At 34.3% G+C, this 14,735-nt stretch overlaps 2 protein-coding genes across 4 annotated transcripts in view; one reads left to right on the forward strand and one right to left on the reverse strand.

Annotated features, from left to right (window-relative positions):
• Nucleotides 1–9,431, forward strand: part of LOC129802068 (protein kinase C, brain isozyme) — a 132,611-nt gene extending 123,180 nt beyond the window's left edge. For 2 of the 3 annotated variants that reach the window (XM_055847628.1, XM_055847629.1), the window contains exons 11-12: nucleotides 124–655; nucleotides 813–9,431. In XM_055847628.1, the coding sequence (XP_055703603.1) occupies nucleotides 124–655; nucleotides 813–965 (685 nt within the window). In that variant the 3' untranslated portion in view covers nucleotides 966–9,431. Of the gene's footprint in view, nucleotides 1–123 lie in introns of all 3 variants that reach the window. The other variant, XM_055847626.1, reaches the window with a different exon arrangement.
• LOC129802070 (cytochrome P450 6g1-like) lies at nucleotides 9,348–14,310 on the reverse strand. Its single transcript, XM_055847630.1, has 3 exons — nucleotides 13,894–14,310; nucleotides 13,058–13,815; nucleotides 9,348–9,981 (listed from the first exon to the last, which is right to left on the reverse strand). Exons 1-3 carry the CDS (start codon nucleotides 14,211–14,213, stop codon nucleotides 9,551–9,553), a joined length of 1,509 nt encoding a protein of 502 aa, XP_055703605.1. The 5' UTR covers nucleotides 14,214–14,310; the 3' UTR covers nucleotides 9,348–9,550.
• Between the last annotated feature and the right edge of the window lie 425 nt (nucleotides 14,311–14,735).

Genomic DNA, 14,735 nt, shown 5'->3' on the forward strand with positions numbered 1-14,735 from the left:
AACACTTGGTACAATTTATGATTTTATGTGTTTACAAAGCCAATTCATATCACTTGTTGCGTATGCTACCGACAGAGTTTTTGCAATTCATGCTGATTTTTCGTACTTTTTTCTTCCATACAGATTCTATGCATCTGAAATAGCAATTGGACTATTCTTTCTGCACTCCCGTGGTATCATCTATCGTGACCTGAAGCTGGACAATGTACTCTTGGACGCTGATGGACATATCAAGATTGCTGACTTTGGCATGTGCAAAGAGAATATATCCTATGACAAGACAACCAAAACATTCTGCGGAACACCAGACTACATCGCACCTGAGATTATCCTCTATCAACCCTATGGAAAGTCTGTGGATTGGTGGGCTTATGGTGTACTTCTGTATGAGATGCTGGTGGGTCAACCACCATTTGATGGTGAGGATGAGGAGGAGTTGTTTGCAGCTATTACAGATCACAATGTATCGTATCCGAAGAGCTTGAGCAAGGAGGCCAAAGATGTTTGTAAGGGTTTCCTCACGAAAAATCCACAGAAACGCCTTGGGTGTGGTGCTCGTGGTGAAGAGGACGTCCGTGGCCATTCATTCTTCAGGCGCATTGATTGGGACAAGATTGAGAATCGAGAAGTTCAGCCACCCTTCAAGCCCAAAATTGTATGTAAATTTGGCCAATTCATACCATTTTGCCAACCCTCCCCAATCCAATTTTCCTTCTCTCTAGCACAAATATTGACTGTAGAATGTCAGCAGAACCATGTTTCTTACCTCAAATACTTCTATTTCTCTTTTTTTTTTGTTTCTTTCAATACAGAAACACCGCAAGGATGTGTCCAATTTCGATAGACAATTCACATCGGAAAAAACCGATCTCACACCAACTGATAAGTTATTCATGATGAATTTGGATCAAACCGAATTTATGGGATTCTCCTATCTCAATCCAGAATTTGTACAACACATTTAAAAGAAAAGGATGCAAAAGGTGCGTGCAAAATCATCCAAAATGGACAACAAAGTACTTGAAGGAGTATCTTCTATGCTGCACCATGAGAAAACTTTAAGCATTCATGCCATTTTGCTATCTCACGACAATTTTACCATATTCTTGTGATTTTTCGGAACCAATCAATGTTATTAGTCATTCTTTACATCAAGACAAATGCCAAGGTGGCAGGGAGACGTAGATGAAGCAAAAGGTGTATTAACTTTTAAAATAACCGAACAAATTGACTTGAGGTGAAAAACTATAAAAATTTAAATACTTAGAAATCTTTTACTTATAGAGAGAGATATACAAAAAAAGAAGAAACATGATTAGTGAGTCTGAACGGTCTGTTAGTTGGATTTTTTACTCGTGTTCTATCTAACCCAGATAATATTTATTTTATTGCCATCGTTGGCAACTTCCTCGTGATGAATAAGACATATGAAAGTCATCCCTTTTATGCCGAACTTTCATCAAACTAAATCCATTGCGAAAATCCTCAAAAAAAAAACACCCGAGAATAGTTTCACCTCCTCACTCGTTATGGGGAAAAAAGCTTAGAAACTACATTCATTTATTTTACTGGATAATCCCCAGATTAATCCTCCAGGTGGAAAAATTTCTTTGAGAGTGAAAATGCCATCACTTCATAGCGCTTGCGGTTGAAATATGTGATGTATGAATAGGTGAATCTAGATCAGAGAAAAGTATGTCACACAAGGGGAAGCAATTCCAGGAATATAGTGTACACCTTGTAAAATGCATTAAAATCAATAAAACACTGTGGGAGTTGAAAATCCTTATGCGGACTTCAAATTAGGATGAAACGGATACGAATTTGCCATCCAAATGGTTTACTGTACAGTAAAAAGAAGTGGGAATTCTGTCGGAAGTTCCGGGGGGAATGTGAGTTATTCCGCGGAACTTGACGTGGATTTTTCGTAAGGGATTTGAGACTCAGAGATCCGCAAATTTGACCAAATTTCCCGCCTAAGCATTCGAGACACAATGCCCCTTTTGCAGGGTCAGCGCCTCTGGTGGTGGAGCACACCACTATCTAAGAATAGTCTATCGAACAGATATCTCTATTCTTCTTGTTCTCAGAGAGTGTCCACATCAAGGTTTAAAGCCAAAAAAGTCAAGGTTTAGCCCTAGTACACTGAAGACGACTCGGCATCTTAGTGCAAATGTGAGTAAGAATCATTTGAAACCGAACAAATGTCAAATGAAATGTACGTCAATTGTCAAAATGCTACCAGGAAAGGAATTCTATAACAGTATGACAATGGCATATGACAAATTATCGTGGTAAATTCGAGAATAGGAAAACATACTATTGATCATCGAATAGTCATTGCAAGCAGCTCTATGAAGCTTTTAGTAACTGCCATGAGACGACTTTTTAATTCGTTATTTCGAATTTACCCATTTAAAAATTTTAAATTTGTCATATGACATTGTCATACTAATACAGAATGTCCCTACAGGACAAACCTATTTTGACGTTTATTCCCCCTATTAGTGAATGCTGTACTACTTGATCTGTACTCGAATAAAACCACTAATCACTTTGTATACTTTAACTGATCACTCTTGGGATAACGAGATTCAGGAGCCGTATAGTGCGTAGATACAGTAGCGCCCCGCTATAGTCTAAATTTGGTTCCAGATTTGACACTTGGGTCGCACTATAGTCCATGTCATTTTTTAAAATTATCAACGACTTTTAGTATTGAAATTGCTCGACGACTTCCACTTTCTTTGCGATTGTAGTATTTGTCCTCGTTCTTTTCATAATGGATCCCAATTATCACAACTACTCATTAAGTTTGCAAAAAATATTAAAATAATTATGACAACATTGCATGTCGCGTACTAAAAAACATAACCTAACTTAAAATCAGTGTTTTTAAATCCACGGTCGATAAACTGTGGACTATAGAGCGATGGCCTATAGCGGGGCTCTACTTTAGCCGAGGTGTCCATACAGTCCTAGGTTAGACGAGAACTTCCTTTGTAATCTAGTTCAAGTTGAAGGTTGAGCATCACACGTCCTGATGGATACTTTCTTAAAATATCCAGTCATCTATGAGTTGAGGATCTGATTTTCTAAAACACATGACAAACCTAGCAGAAACTAGGGTTACCAGGTTATATCTACAGTTTTTCTCAGTATGAATTTCCTATCACTGTATTCTAATTAAAACATAATTTACTGACGTAGAAAAGAGAAGTCAGAAAACTTTGAAAAACTGAGAATATATTTCAATATTCTATATAATCATTTAGTTTAGCACGGGCTATGGTCCTGAATTATTTCATGAACGCTTTGCACTTTTTGCAAACTGCTCTAATGTAAGCCTCCGGAATTTGAGCCCATTCACAATGAGGCTATCTAACGCATCAACACTTCCTCTTCATAGAGAAACTATGCCTTCCAGCAAGAGGGATTCTTTGTACTTATAATTCGATTCCTCAAGAATACGGTTTTGAAAGCCTAGTCAGAAATTTCCTTCGAAACCTAAGTGTTTTTTTTGTTGACTTCCAGGGCAAAAGCACTAGATGGGGGAGACAGAGGTATGGACTCCCTTAAGGGCGTGTGCCTGCACAGATGCTTTTTAACATCTCTCAAAAAATGATCAGACGAAACCAAGCAATATCCGTTCCTCTGTATATAATAATGATCTTACCTTAACGGTTTATGCTTCTACTTTTGTAGAAGTGGAACTTTACCTAAGCGAATGCTTCGTTAAAATGTTTGCTTACTATAAGCAAAACCGACTTAAACCTAACCCAGAAAAATCTCAAGTTTCTTGTTTCCACCTTAAAAATCGAGATACATAGAGAGAACTACGGGGTGTATACCGAACTAATTCATACGGAGACCCCAATATATTTCGTAGTTAGGTTCTTGACAGACTTACAACATAAGCCGAGACCGGGTTTACTGGAAAATGATGGAAAAGTATTTTAACCATTATTTCGAAAATAATAACGCTACGCCGCGCCGTCTCTCGGCTAACCGTCAGGTCTGTCAAGGCCCTTATGCCCTAGACACACTTACGACTTAAGCCGAGAGACGACTTAGTGGAAAATTATGGAAATGTAGTTTGACCATTATTTATAATATAATTACGCTAAGCCGTCTCTCGGCTAATCCTCAGATCTATCAAGGCCCTTATACTCTAGACCTAACGCTCACCTTCAAAACCTACTGCTATAACATTAAACCACAAATTTCCACTCGAAACGACCTTCTAAGAAAATTCACAAACAGTTCGTGGGGTACCCATCCTCAGGTAATTAGGGCATCTACTCTAGTTTTTTATGTCGGCGAGTATGCTGCAAGTGATAGAGCACTCGCTCTATGATGCAAGTGTCCCGGATTCGAATCCCCTTTAGGTCATCAGGAACTTTAAACGTTAAAGGGGTTCGAATTGCATCCAGTGAGCTTCTCTGCACTTGATTCCACGGGCATGGAACTGACAACCTCATCCTTGTACAAGAAAAAATAATAATGGATGTCCCGAACTCCCCTAGTGGGAAGGCCTAGTTTCTCTATGGAACGTTGTGCCACCATTATTATTAATATAGAGTATGCTGTTCCAGTTTGATATCTGCAGGTCCATTGGAAAACAAATCGATATGGCGCTAAATGAGAGGTTACCTTAAACATTCCTCTTTTGGGAAGGTTTATTCATTGGAATGCATAGCTCCACCGGCAATTAGACGACAGAGTTCTCTAAGAGAACTCTAACGGCGTTATCACACTTGCACATTAAAATTTTAATGTGATTCACATTAATTGTCGCTTGTAAGCGTCCAAATATATTATTTGTGACTTTGAATCACTTAATATTTGGTGTTTTTCTATTTATTGATAAAGAAGTGGATTTGGCCTGTAAAAATAAGTTTAAATTTACCTAAAGCATAAATATTTTTCACATTAAAAAATTAAAGAGAAAACCGCATTAATTTTTCGCATTAATGCTATAAATCAATTTATATCAAATTTTGCGGGCCAAGTCTACCTCTTTATCAACAAATAGATCAAATTTTGAATATAAAATGATTAAAACACACAAATTACACATTTGGACTCTCACCAGCGACAATTAATGTGAATCATATTAAAATTTTAATGTGCAAGTGTGATAACACAGTAAGAGAAAGAGTTCTCTAAGACCCAAGACGACAACCCACTGTCTGTTTGGATATCAGCTATTTAGTAAGAGATTGAAATTCCGGAAGTGCTTTCTGAGAAGGTCGTAACCTATTGATAGATGGTATGAGGCTGTTAGATTAGCGCTTTGGCCAAAATCTTTCTCTAAAAAATTGTTAAAATAAGGAAGATCTTGGCAGCGGGCTAAGAATCAACTCGTCCTACAGGTCCTACATGACGGGCACTAGACCGAATAAGAACAGGTGTGGTCAGTTTGCAAAAATGGGATTTTGGACACGATCAGTCAACATTGTAGATCACTGAAATCAGTGGACACGATCAGTAACAATCCATAGAGTATTTCTACACCTTTTTGATATGTCCGACGAGTTGTACCTGCAGCTATATTAAATTCCAAATGACAATGCATTAAACGTGGTACAGTTCTGGGCTTAAACATTGTAGATATTCCGACAAGAAAAGAAGATGATTCTTACATATTTAGGGATGAGGCTGTTAGTCTCTTACCTCGTGGAATTAACTAGGGTGGAGCTAATTGGATACCATTCAAACATCTTTAGTGCCAGAAAAATTCCTGGTAACCTAAAAAAGGTACGAACCCGGGACACTTGTAACATAGAGCGAGTAAACCAATGTCTAACCTCTTGACCCATTGAAAACCCAGAATTGTCAAAGTACATTTTATTCTGCAAGACAATATGAGGAAGAGAATGTTTCTTGCGTTTGAACTACAAAATGATTGATATGAAAAAATTTGCACTCGGTGTTTTTAAGCGAGTCATGCTTTGCGTATGATTTGTATAATAATGGTGCCGTGTCTTGTAGGAACGTCCACTCCCTCTCAGCAAAATGTTTACGTGCCTAAATAGAGCTTTTTTCAATACAATTTTTCACATAAATTGTGACAAGGCCTAAGAAGCCTCACTTAAGTGCTCAAACTCGTCTGTACTATCTTTTAACTTATAAATGTGGAATCGCTATAAAAACTTTTAATTCTAATTTTAATCATACTTTGAAGTTCGCATAAGTTTGATCTGTGAATCTCTAATCAGGAAATGCTATAAAAGCAGTCAATCCAACGCTCTAGAAGTAATAGAAAATGTTTCTATTGAATTTTAATATGGTGTACATTTAGCCCCTATGCTGTGTTTCCCCTTGATTATTAGATATACTTTTCTCGGTACTTTTCTATTTAACTTAACTGCCATATATTAGAGTAATAAAAGTTATTAGCTATTTTTTCTGCAAAGTATTATACGTTTGTTTTTAGGTCCTCTCCATCTGTATAATTTCTTTAGTTATGTTTGTTTTTTGTTCAATAATTTCAAAGAGCTATATGGAAAAAGTTACATAGATTTTCTGTTAACTAAAAAAAAAATGTCCCACCGTAAACTTTTTTAAAATTTCGATGCAATCTTTTGTGCGACTAATTCTTCTGCTGAAGAAGAAGAAATAAATGAGTGAATTATATGAACAATTTATTGAAAAATTGAATATACCCTGAGTAATTATCTTAACAACTTCCACTTCCAATGTAATAAATAAGTATATCAAATATACAACAAATAAACATATAGTCATAATACTTATAAGAATATAGAAATAAAGTATATTTTGAGCCTCAAATGAACAATGGATAATCCTTGTTGCTCCTGAAAAAAAAAGTTTGAAAAAATATATTTCTCAAATTTATTGACAGCAATGAAACCTTTTTTGGAACTATTTTCAAACAAATTTTGCGTCTTTTATCTGTGAAAAATTGACAATTTTCTTTTTCACATTACGTGCTAACAAAAAGATTAATGGCCCATTTGTTGGAAACATTTTTTTCCAGAATTTTCCAACAAGATGTAAAATTTGTTTGAAATTCGATTGATAAAATAAAATATACAACCCTTCCAAATATTTCTACAAAAAAATATAAAGAAATAGATTGTGCAAATAAAAGAAACTATGAAGATCCATTCACTTTATTAAATGTGTCAAAGATTATTGAAATAATAATCCCAAAAACTCATTTTCCTTTCACAAATAGAATTTAAATAATTTTTAAAGAAAGATATTGATGTATAATATAATTCATTCACAAAAAAAAAGAACAGAAAATTACAGTCAAATTTTTGAAAAAATCATCCTTAAAGAAATATTAAAAGATATTAATGTAATAGAATGAGTCATAATGTCATAGTAATGGAAATTGTAGTGAAAAGAAAAATTAAATTCAATGTTATAAATTTTACTAGGGCCTATAGCAATAATTTCTACTTAAACATTTTTTTCTAAGCAATTCTATTTCCTTATAAACAAAAAAATATTGTTTTACTTATCATCTTACCTCGATTTAATTCATAATCTTCAAAATTTCTCTATTTTCACGAAATTTCTAATGAGTAGAAAGAATGGAAATTAGGAAAACATTTAAAATAAAATATGAAAAATAAAAACTTGTAAATACCTTCGAAGCCACTCTTATACAAATTGTGGTAGATTTACTTTTCTCGAGTGCTTTTTAATAAATGAACAAAAATAATTTTCAAAATATTAATTATATAAAAAAAACTATTTATTGGATTGGAGATGATAAATGAAACAGATATTCAAAGATTAAATTAAAAGAAAAAGAAAAGATATTACATTTAAGCACTTTTTGACAATCTAATTGTAGGTAAAAGAATTATTATATTAAAAAAATTAACAAACAAAAATATAATTGATAATAAGTAACTTATAATTTATTAATTTTCGATGTTATTGATACCTATCGAAAATCTTTGATTATCATTCCACTGCAGAAGTTTTAAAAAAGTTCGTCAAATTCCACAAAAGAAATACTCTTCATTCTCTCCAATCAGTTAATAAAATAATTTCAAACTACAACTCTTAATGCTGACTTTGATAGTCAATATTATGCCAATCAGGATATTTAAAAACATATTTTGAATTTTAGCAATAAATCCAGTTGCAAGATTTTCCTGTAAGTCAAAAAAATAATACGGGAAGATGGGGGTACATTAAAAAAGTATTTTTTTTCACATAGAGGAAAGTAGGGCACTTTTGAAATTGAGGTTTTTCACCTATATCTAAGTGGAACTGAGCCATATCATGATGCAATTTAGCTTCGCAATCTGTTTGTGCAGCAAAATTATATCGCGATAAGGCTCAATTTTATTTAAAAATAGGAGAAAAATCACAATTTCAAAGCTGCCCCACTTTCAAAGGGGCCTTATTTTTCCCTATCTCTTAAGGAAGCTGAACCTATCCAAAATTTAATTAAGATCCACAATTTTTTTGTGAATAAAATGTGAAAAAAATATGTTTTCAATATTGCCCTAAACAAGTGAGAAGCTTTTTGAAAAAGTGAACTTCTTTAATAAAAAACCTAGACAAATAGGCCACGCCCACTTAGATTTTCTTTTTAACTATATTGGAATTCAATAATGTGATTTTAATTTTCTGTAACCTTTCTGATTTCTGTAACCTCTTCAACAGTACTAAAATTTTAAAATATATTTTTCATTTTTTTATATCTTAAAACATTAAAGTCTTGTATTAAGAGTTGTAGCCCCTTTAAAATTGGATTTTCAATAAATATCAGAATTATCAAAATAATAAAAGAAATTGCAAGTAAAAGTATAAAAATTCCTGGAAATATTTTCCTTTTCAATTATTCTGGCCCTGTTATTAGAAATTCTTGATGGTATTGTGGAAAGTATATCCATTTCCCTTTTATTTTTCTTCCTGGCACTTTATGTGAATGTGCTCGGAACGAAGAGGTTGTTTCTTATGACTAACTTTAGAAAAGACGTAATTGAGATTTACATAAATAGTATCAAAATTAAGAAAAAATAATTACTGCGAAATACTTAATTACGATTAAATATAAATTAATAATTGTTTCATTAGGAATTATTTGTGACCACATTTTGATTATAAAATATCATTCGAACACTAGGAATTTTCTCAAGTTATTGAATAAATTGCAATAAAATTACTTTGTTAAATTATGTAATATTTTATACCTTAATTTGTTGATGTATTAGTTGTTAAATTTTGTTGCATTTACTGCCACAAATTTGAAGAAAAAAAATAACTCTATATTTCTGAATTAGACACCAAAGTCTTTCAATAAATTAATAAATGAATTAAAATACAAGAAAAAGAAGTGAAAAATTCTCAAATGAAAAATTATATCAAATATTATATTTACATATTATCATAATTCAATTAAATAAACCACTATATACTCTTTCAACTTAAACAAACGGATTTTATTTATTGCTTTATGTTCTCAAAGGAAGAATTGCAAAAAGAAAAAAAAAACAGGGAAAAAGGTTAGAAAGTTTGGAACAGAGAAGAAACCCTTAAAGTTTTCCTCCACATGTTACAGCTTCCTGAATACCAAATTGATGGGATCTTCTGATTGCATAATTAATGACTTCTTGGCCATCCTGATAGCTGGTGGTGTTTCTTCGCAGCAATCCACTTGGTAGTTCTTTAACACCGAGATAATGGCCAGCTTGACTTGAAACATACCAAAACGTGCCCCAATACATCCCCGTGGACCTTGACCAAATGCCAGAAAAAGGTATTGATTGAGTGAATTTTTGTCACAATTGCGGAATCTCTCTGGGTTGAACTTGAGGGGATCTGGGTAGAATTTCGGGTCACGGTGGATTGCCAGGGCGGGAATGTAGACGGGCATCCCTGGGGGGATGCAAAATTTATTGTAGGGCTCCAAAGAGTACAACTCATCCCCCGTTGGCATATAAACTCTGTCCAGAAATGGCAATGTTGGATACAATCGGAGGGTTTCTGCAGAGAGAAGAAAAAAACAACAAGACATCTCAAATGGGGTCAAATGGGGTGAATCTTTTGGATTACACATACCACACATATATATGTACATACACAATGCGTTAAAGTTACGTTCATAGAGAAATTTTCAATTTAGCAAGTAAATCATCGCTTAAATCAGCAATTGTTCTAAGTATGTTTTTACTCTATCCTTAAGTAAAAGGAGTCAACAGAAAAAATCAATTAATGAAATAAAGATTAATACAAGAAAGGTACGGTATGGAAAGGACTGGCTTCTGGGGGTGACTTTGCCACCCTTCTGTTCGTAAACTTTACTTTAATTCTAAAGCGTGTCCACGACAAAATTGTTCCCAAGAATAATGCTTTAAAATGAAGTCTAGGCAAGGGGTAACTCATATTGAGAAACACTCGTCAATTGTCCGAGAAACGCTTCGCGAAACCCGAGAAACCCACTTTTTGCATCGCGAAACCCGAGAAACCCACTTTTTGCATCGCGAAACCCGAGAAACCCATAAATTGCATTGCGAAAACCGAGAAACCCAATTCCTGCATCGCGAAACCCGAGAAACCAGAAAACCTTGTCAGAGAAAATGGTAATGAGTTACCCCTTGAGTCTAGGGGAAGTGTGCCAAATTTCGGCATAGTTGCATATAAGCACGGAAATCCTAAGTTTGAAATGTAATATTTTTAATTCATATTGATATTTTTTGTTACCTCCTTTTCGGGAGGGTTGTGTGAAACCTTGAAAACTAGTTTATCATCTTTGTTTTCTTTAAATCACTTGCTAAAATATTGAAAAATTAATAAAAATATGGGCATTTCTTTGGGTAGTATTCCGGCCACTTTGAGTGAAATTCCGGCCATTTTTTTTCTGACCACCTTTTGTAACGCAACGAATAGAAAATTTCAAAACGTCAAACGGAACGAATTTAATATTTAGTTTAATACGTTAATATGACCCAAAAGCTTTGAGATCTTCCGTTTAATTTGTCCTGAAGACCTAAAGAGTAGCATCTCAAATTTACGCGCAGATTCCCGTAGCAATTTGCCCTTCCGGAACTCTTCCAAGGCCTTTTCTACATCATCTTTTCATAGAAGCGATGGTGTTTTTCTCTGGGCATTTTAGAACTCATAAATTGAAAAAAAAAATAAAATGAATAAGAAATTTAGGAAAGCAAAAGATGTTAGTCCAGCTAAATATTTCATCTTTACACATCGTTCACCGGTTAAATCTCTATCCTGAATTATTTGAGGGCAAAGGGTCTCATTTTCACTTGATTTGGTCAAATATAATTAATTAAAATATTTATATTTTTTAAAATACCCTCTTCTTGAACCATTTTCAATTACGAAATGATTTTATGATGATTTATAGACAAACTTAAATCGACGTTAATTAATGACTAATCAAAAATCAAATTCATATCAGTTACTGGGAGCTTTATAGAGCTCCTAACAATGGCCATTCGATGCTCTCTGGATTCAAATGTTGCCCTGCTAACGAATTTTCCATGAAAATATGTCATATTACATTATCATATCGTTACAGAATTCCCCTACAGAACGCTGACAAGTTGAAAATAAAGTCAATTATGTAACTGCTCTCTCTTTCACTCCGAGCACTAATATTAACTTAACCCTTTAACGACGAGACATTTTTTACGGATCGAAAATCAACAATAAAAATTAAACCCATAAACAAAATTTGTCAAACGTTTTACATCTAACTTTAGAAAGTTCAACAGAGTCTGATTCGGTGCATTTTTTACCTCCACGTGCGATAGGGACAAAAATAGCCCAAAACCTTAAGTAACTTTTCTGACAATAACAATAAATAATAATTTTCAGTCTAATGAAAAATATTACGTATGAGTAATGTAGTTTTTATTCCCAAAAGGGTTTTGCTTAAAAAACATTGAAAGTATAAAAAATAATTAAAATAATTTTTCAATATGAGAATTTAAAAATTCGCCATTTTTAAGTTTAAATATTTAGTATATAGCAAATAGCTGGAGACTGGTAAAAAATATCCTAGATTCGTTCAACCTTCTGCTTGGCAATTACGTACAAACATAAGGAAAAATAACTTCAGGTACACCGAGAAAAATTTGGTTGGTATTTTCTACAAATCGTGTCTTTAAATTCTACTGCCTCAAAAGATAGTAGAAAATACCATCCTCCATAGATACTTTCCTTTAGAATCTACCATCTTGACATTTTAAAATTTACTATCCTATGGATAGTAAATTCTAACAGCCGGATGGTAAAATCTACTATCCTCCTTTAGATTTTACATTGACCTCTCTTAGATTCTAATATCCGGGAAGTAAATTTTACTGGCCGCATATTAGATGTTAAAATTTAACTGGAAGACAGTAAATTTTAACGGAGGATAGTAATTTGGATTGAAATTACTATCCAAGCCAATAAAATTTGCCATCCTGCTGTTAGAATGTCATTTTGGAATATCGTGGGTGCTGATGCAACGGTTCCCGATATGCTTTGAATACATTATAGCAATTCGTGGCGCAGCTGGAAGATGCTGGACTGTCATCACAAAGGTCGCGTGTTCAAATCTCGGCTGAATCGTCAAAGTTGGAAAAAGATTTTCACGCATCAAAATGGCTTGAAATACAGAGAATGTCATCGAGGAAGGGCCCCAAGCCCTCAAACAATGGCCAAAAATCAATGAAAATAGGGAAAAATAAATTTTTCCGACATTTTTCATTCTAATATCCGGCTAGTAAAATTTACTATCCTGCCAGTAAAATTTACCATCCGGATAGTAAAATCTAACATCCGGGGATATTAGATTTTACCATCCGGCTATTAGAATTTACTATCCATGCAATAGATTCTACAATTTTTGACAGTCCAATTTAATATAGCGTTTGCTGGGTGACTTTTTTACTATCCGGCCATTAGAATTTTGTATGGAGGATGGTAAATTTTACCATCCACATTTTTCTCGGTGTAGTCAGGAAAAATTATTTTCGTTATGGGACACCGGTGTTCCAATCGTCCTTAACGTGTTAATAAAATTTTCTATAAAACTTGTTCTAGTTTTACTTACCAAGAACAACAATTTGCAGATATTCCATTTGATTTATCCTCTCGTACGATACTTCGCCATGGTTTCTTAGTTCTTCAAGGATCTCCTTCCTAAGATTCTCCTGAATATCCTGGTGTTTGGCGAGTTCGTAAAGAGCAAAGGATGTAGCTGATGCTGTTGTCTCAAATCCAGCAGCAAGAAACACCGCAGCCTGAGCCACCAAAATATCCCCGTGAAATATATCCTTTCGCATATTTTTCATTGTAATGAGAACATCAATTAAATCATTGCGTTTTGTACCACTCTGCTCCCTCTGCTCGATCACATAATTAATGCTGTCACGCATAAAATTGTTGACGGAATCAGGGAACATTGTGAACTTGAGGAAGGATGCTAGTTCAGGAAAGAAGAAACAACCACAAAAGTTGATGGCACGTCTCCACGTGAAATTGGATATAGATCTAGCTTGCTCATAGAACTGAGATTGGCTGTTATTGAGGGAATTGGCATTTACCCCAAAGGCACAAATAGCCAGCATATCGACTGTTAAATGACCAGAAAGTTCCTTAATGTCATACTGTTTCTCAATACATATTTCACGGGATAACTTTTCCTCAAATACTTCACAAACTTCCTTCAGCAGCAAGTAGAAATTCTTCATTTTGACTCCAGTAAAAATGGGAGAAATATTTGATCGAATATTCTTCCAGTTTTCCCCCTTGATCAGAGGCATTGTATTGCCCCCAATTGTATCTGATTGGGCATCAGTTGCCACACGCCTTAAAGAAATCCATTTATACACCAGAGATAACACTTGCATGATGGTCAATTAATCTATCTCAATTGATGCAACAAACCTGTCTTGGAAGAAATTGAAGTCTTTCACCAAAATCCGCTTGATGAGTTCGGGCTCACGGATGATAAGGCTGGCCTTGTGGAAGAAGTAGAATCCAGAAATGGGTTGATTTTTGGTCTTTTCATCATTGTACAGATCGAGAATAAGTTCACCAATGCTCTTCTTGAATAAAAATGCCTCTTTGAGAGCACCAATAAATGGTATTCCAGGAATGTAGGATACACCATTGACCATCCAAAATCTTCGCGATGACCATTGCCACCACTTTGCCAAAACAAACAAACAAAGACTAACTCCCAAAATCACCTCGAGGAACACCATGTTGTCGCTAGATAGTCCAAAAGAAACTGAGAGACTTGGACTAAAATGTTGTACTTTCCCGCTTTTCTCATTTAGTCATATCATCACAACCGTTATTTTATTAAGAAAATATCTCAATCAATTTACTAAATACAATATTATCAGCAGAACCATCAGAGTTAGAGGACAATAGGGCAGTTCCATAAGGGGTATATCATACTTTGTGTTTCTTTCCTGAGTTTTTAAAATATCGTAACTTGGAAAATAATTTTTTACAATTTGTTTTATAAAATAAGGTAAAGTGCCCTCGAGACGAATAGTTACTTGACTCTACCGAACTGAACTTTCCGATTAAACCGACGTGAATTTCTATAAAATTGTCACTGATTCGTATTCATTTATGGAATAATTGACCTATTAATGTTAGATAAAATAAATTGAAAAAATAACTCTACCGATCGAATTGAGGAACCGGTCGTCTTGCCATAGGTCCCGTTCGTGGTGATTCCGGGACCGGATTTGACCATTCTCCTTTAACTGCTG

Source organism: Phlebotomus papatasi, chromosome 2, assembly GCF_024763615.1.
Source record: "Phlebotomus papatasi isolate M1 chromosome 2, Ppap_2.1, whole genome shotgun sequence".
Lineage (NCBI taxonomy): Eukaryota > Metazoa > Arthropoda > Insecta > Diptera > Psychodidae > Phlebotomus > Phlebotomus papatasi.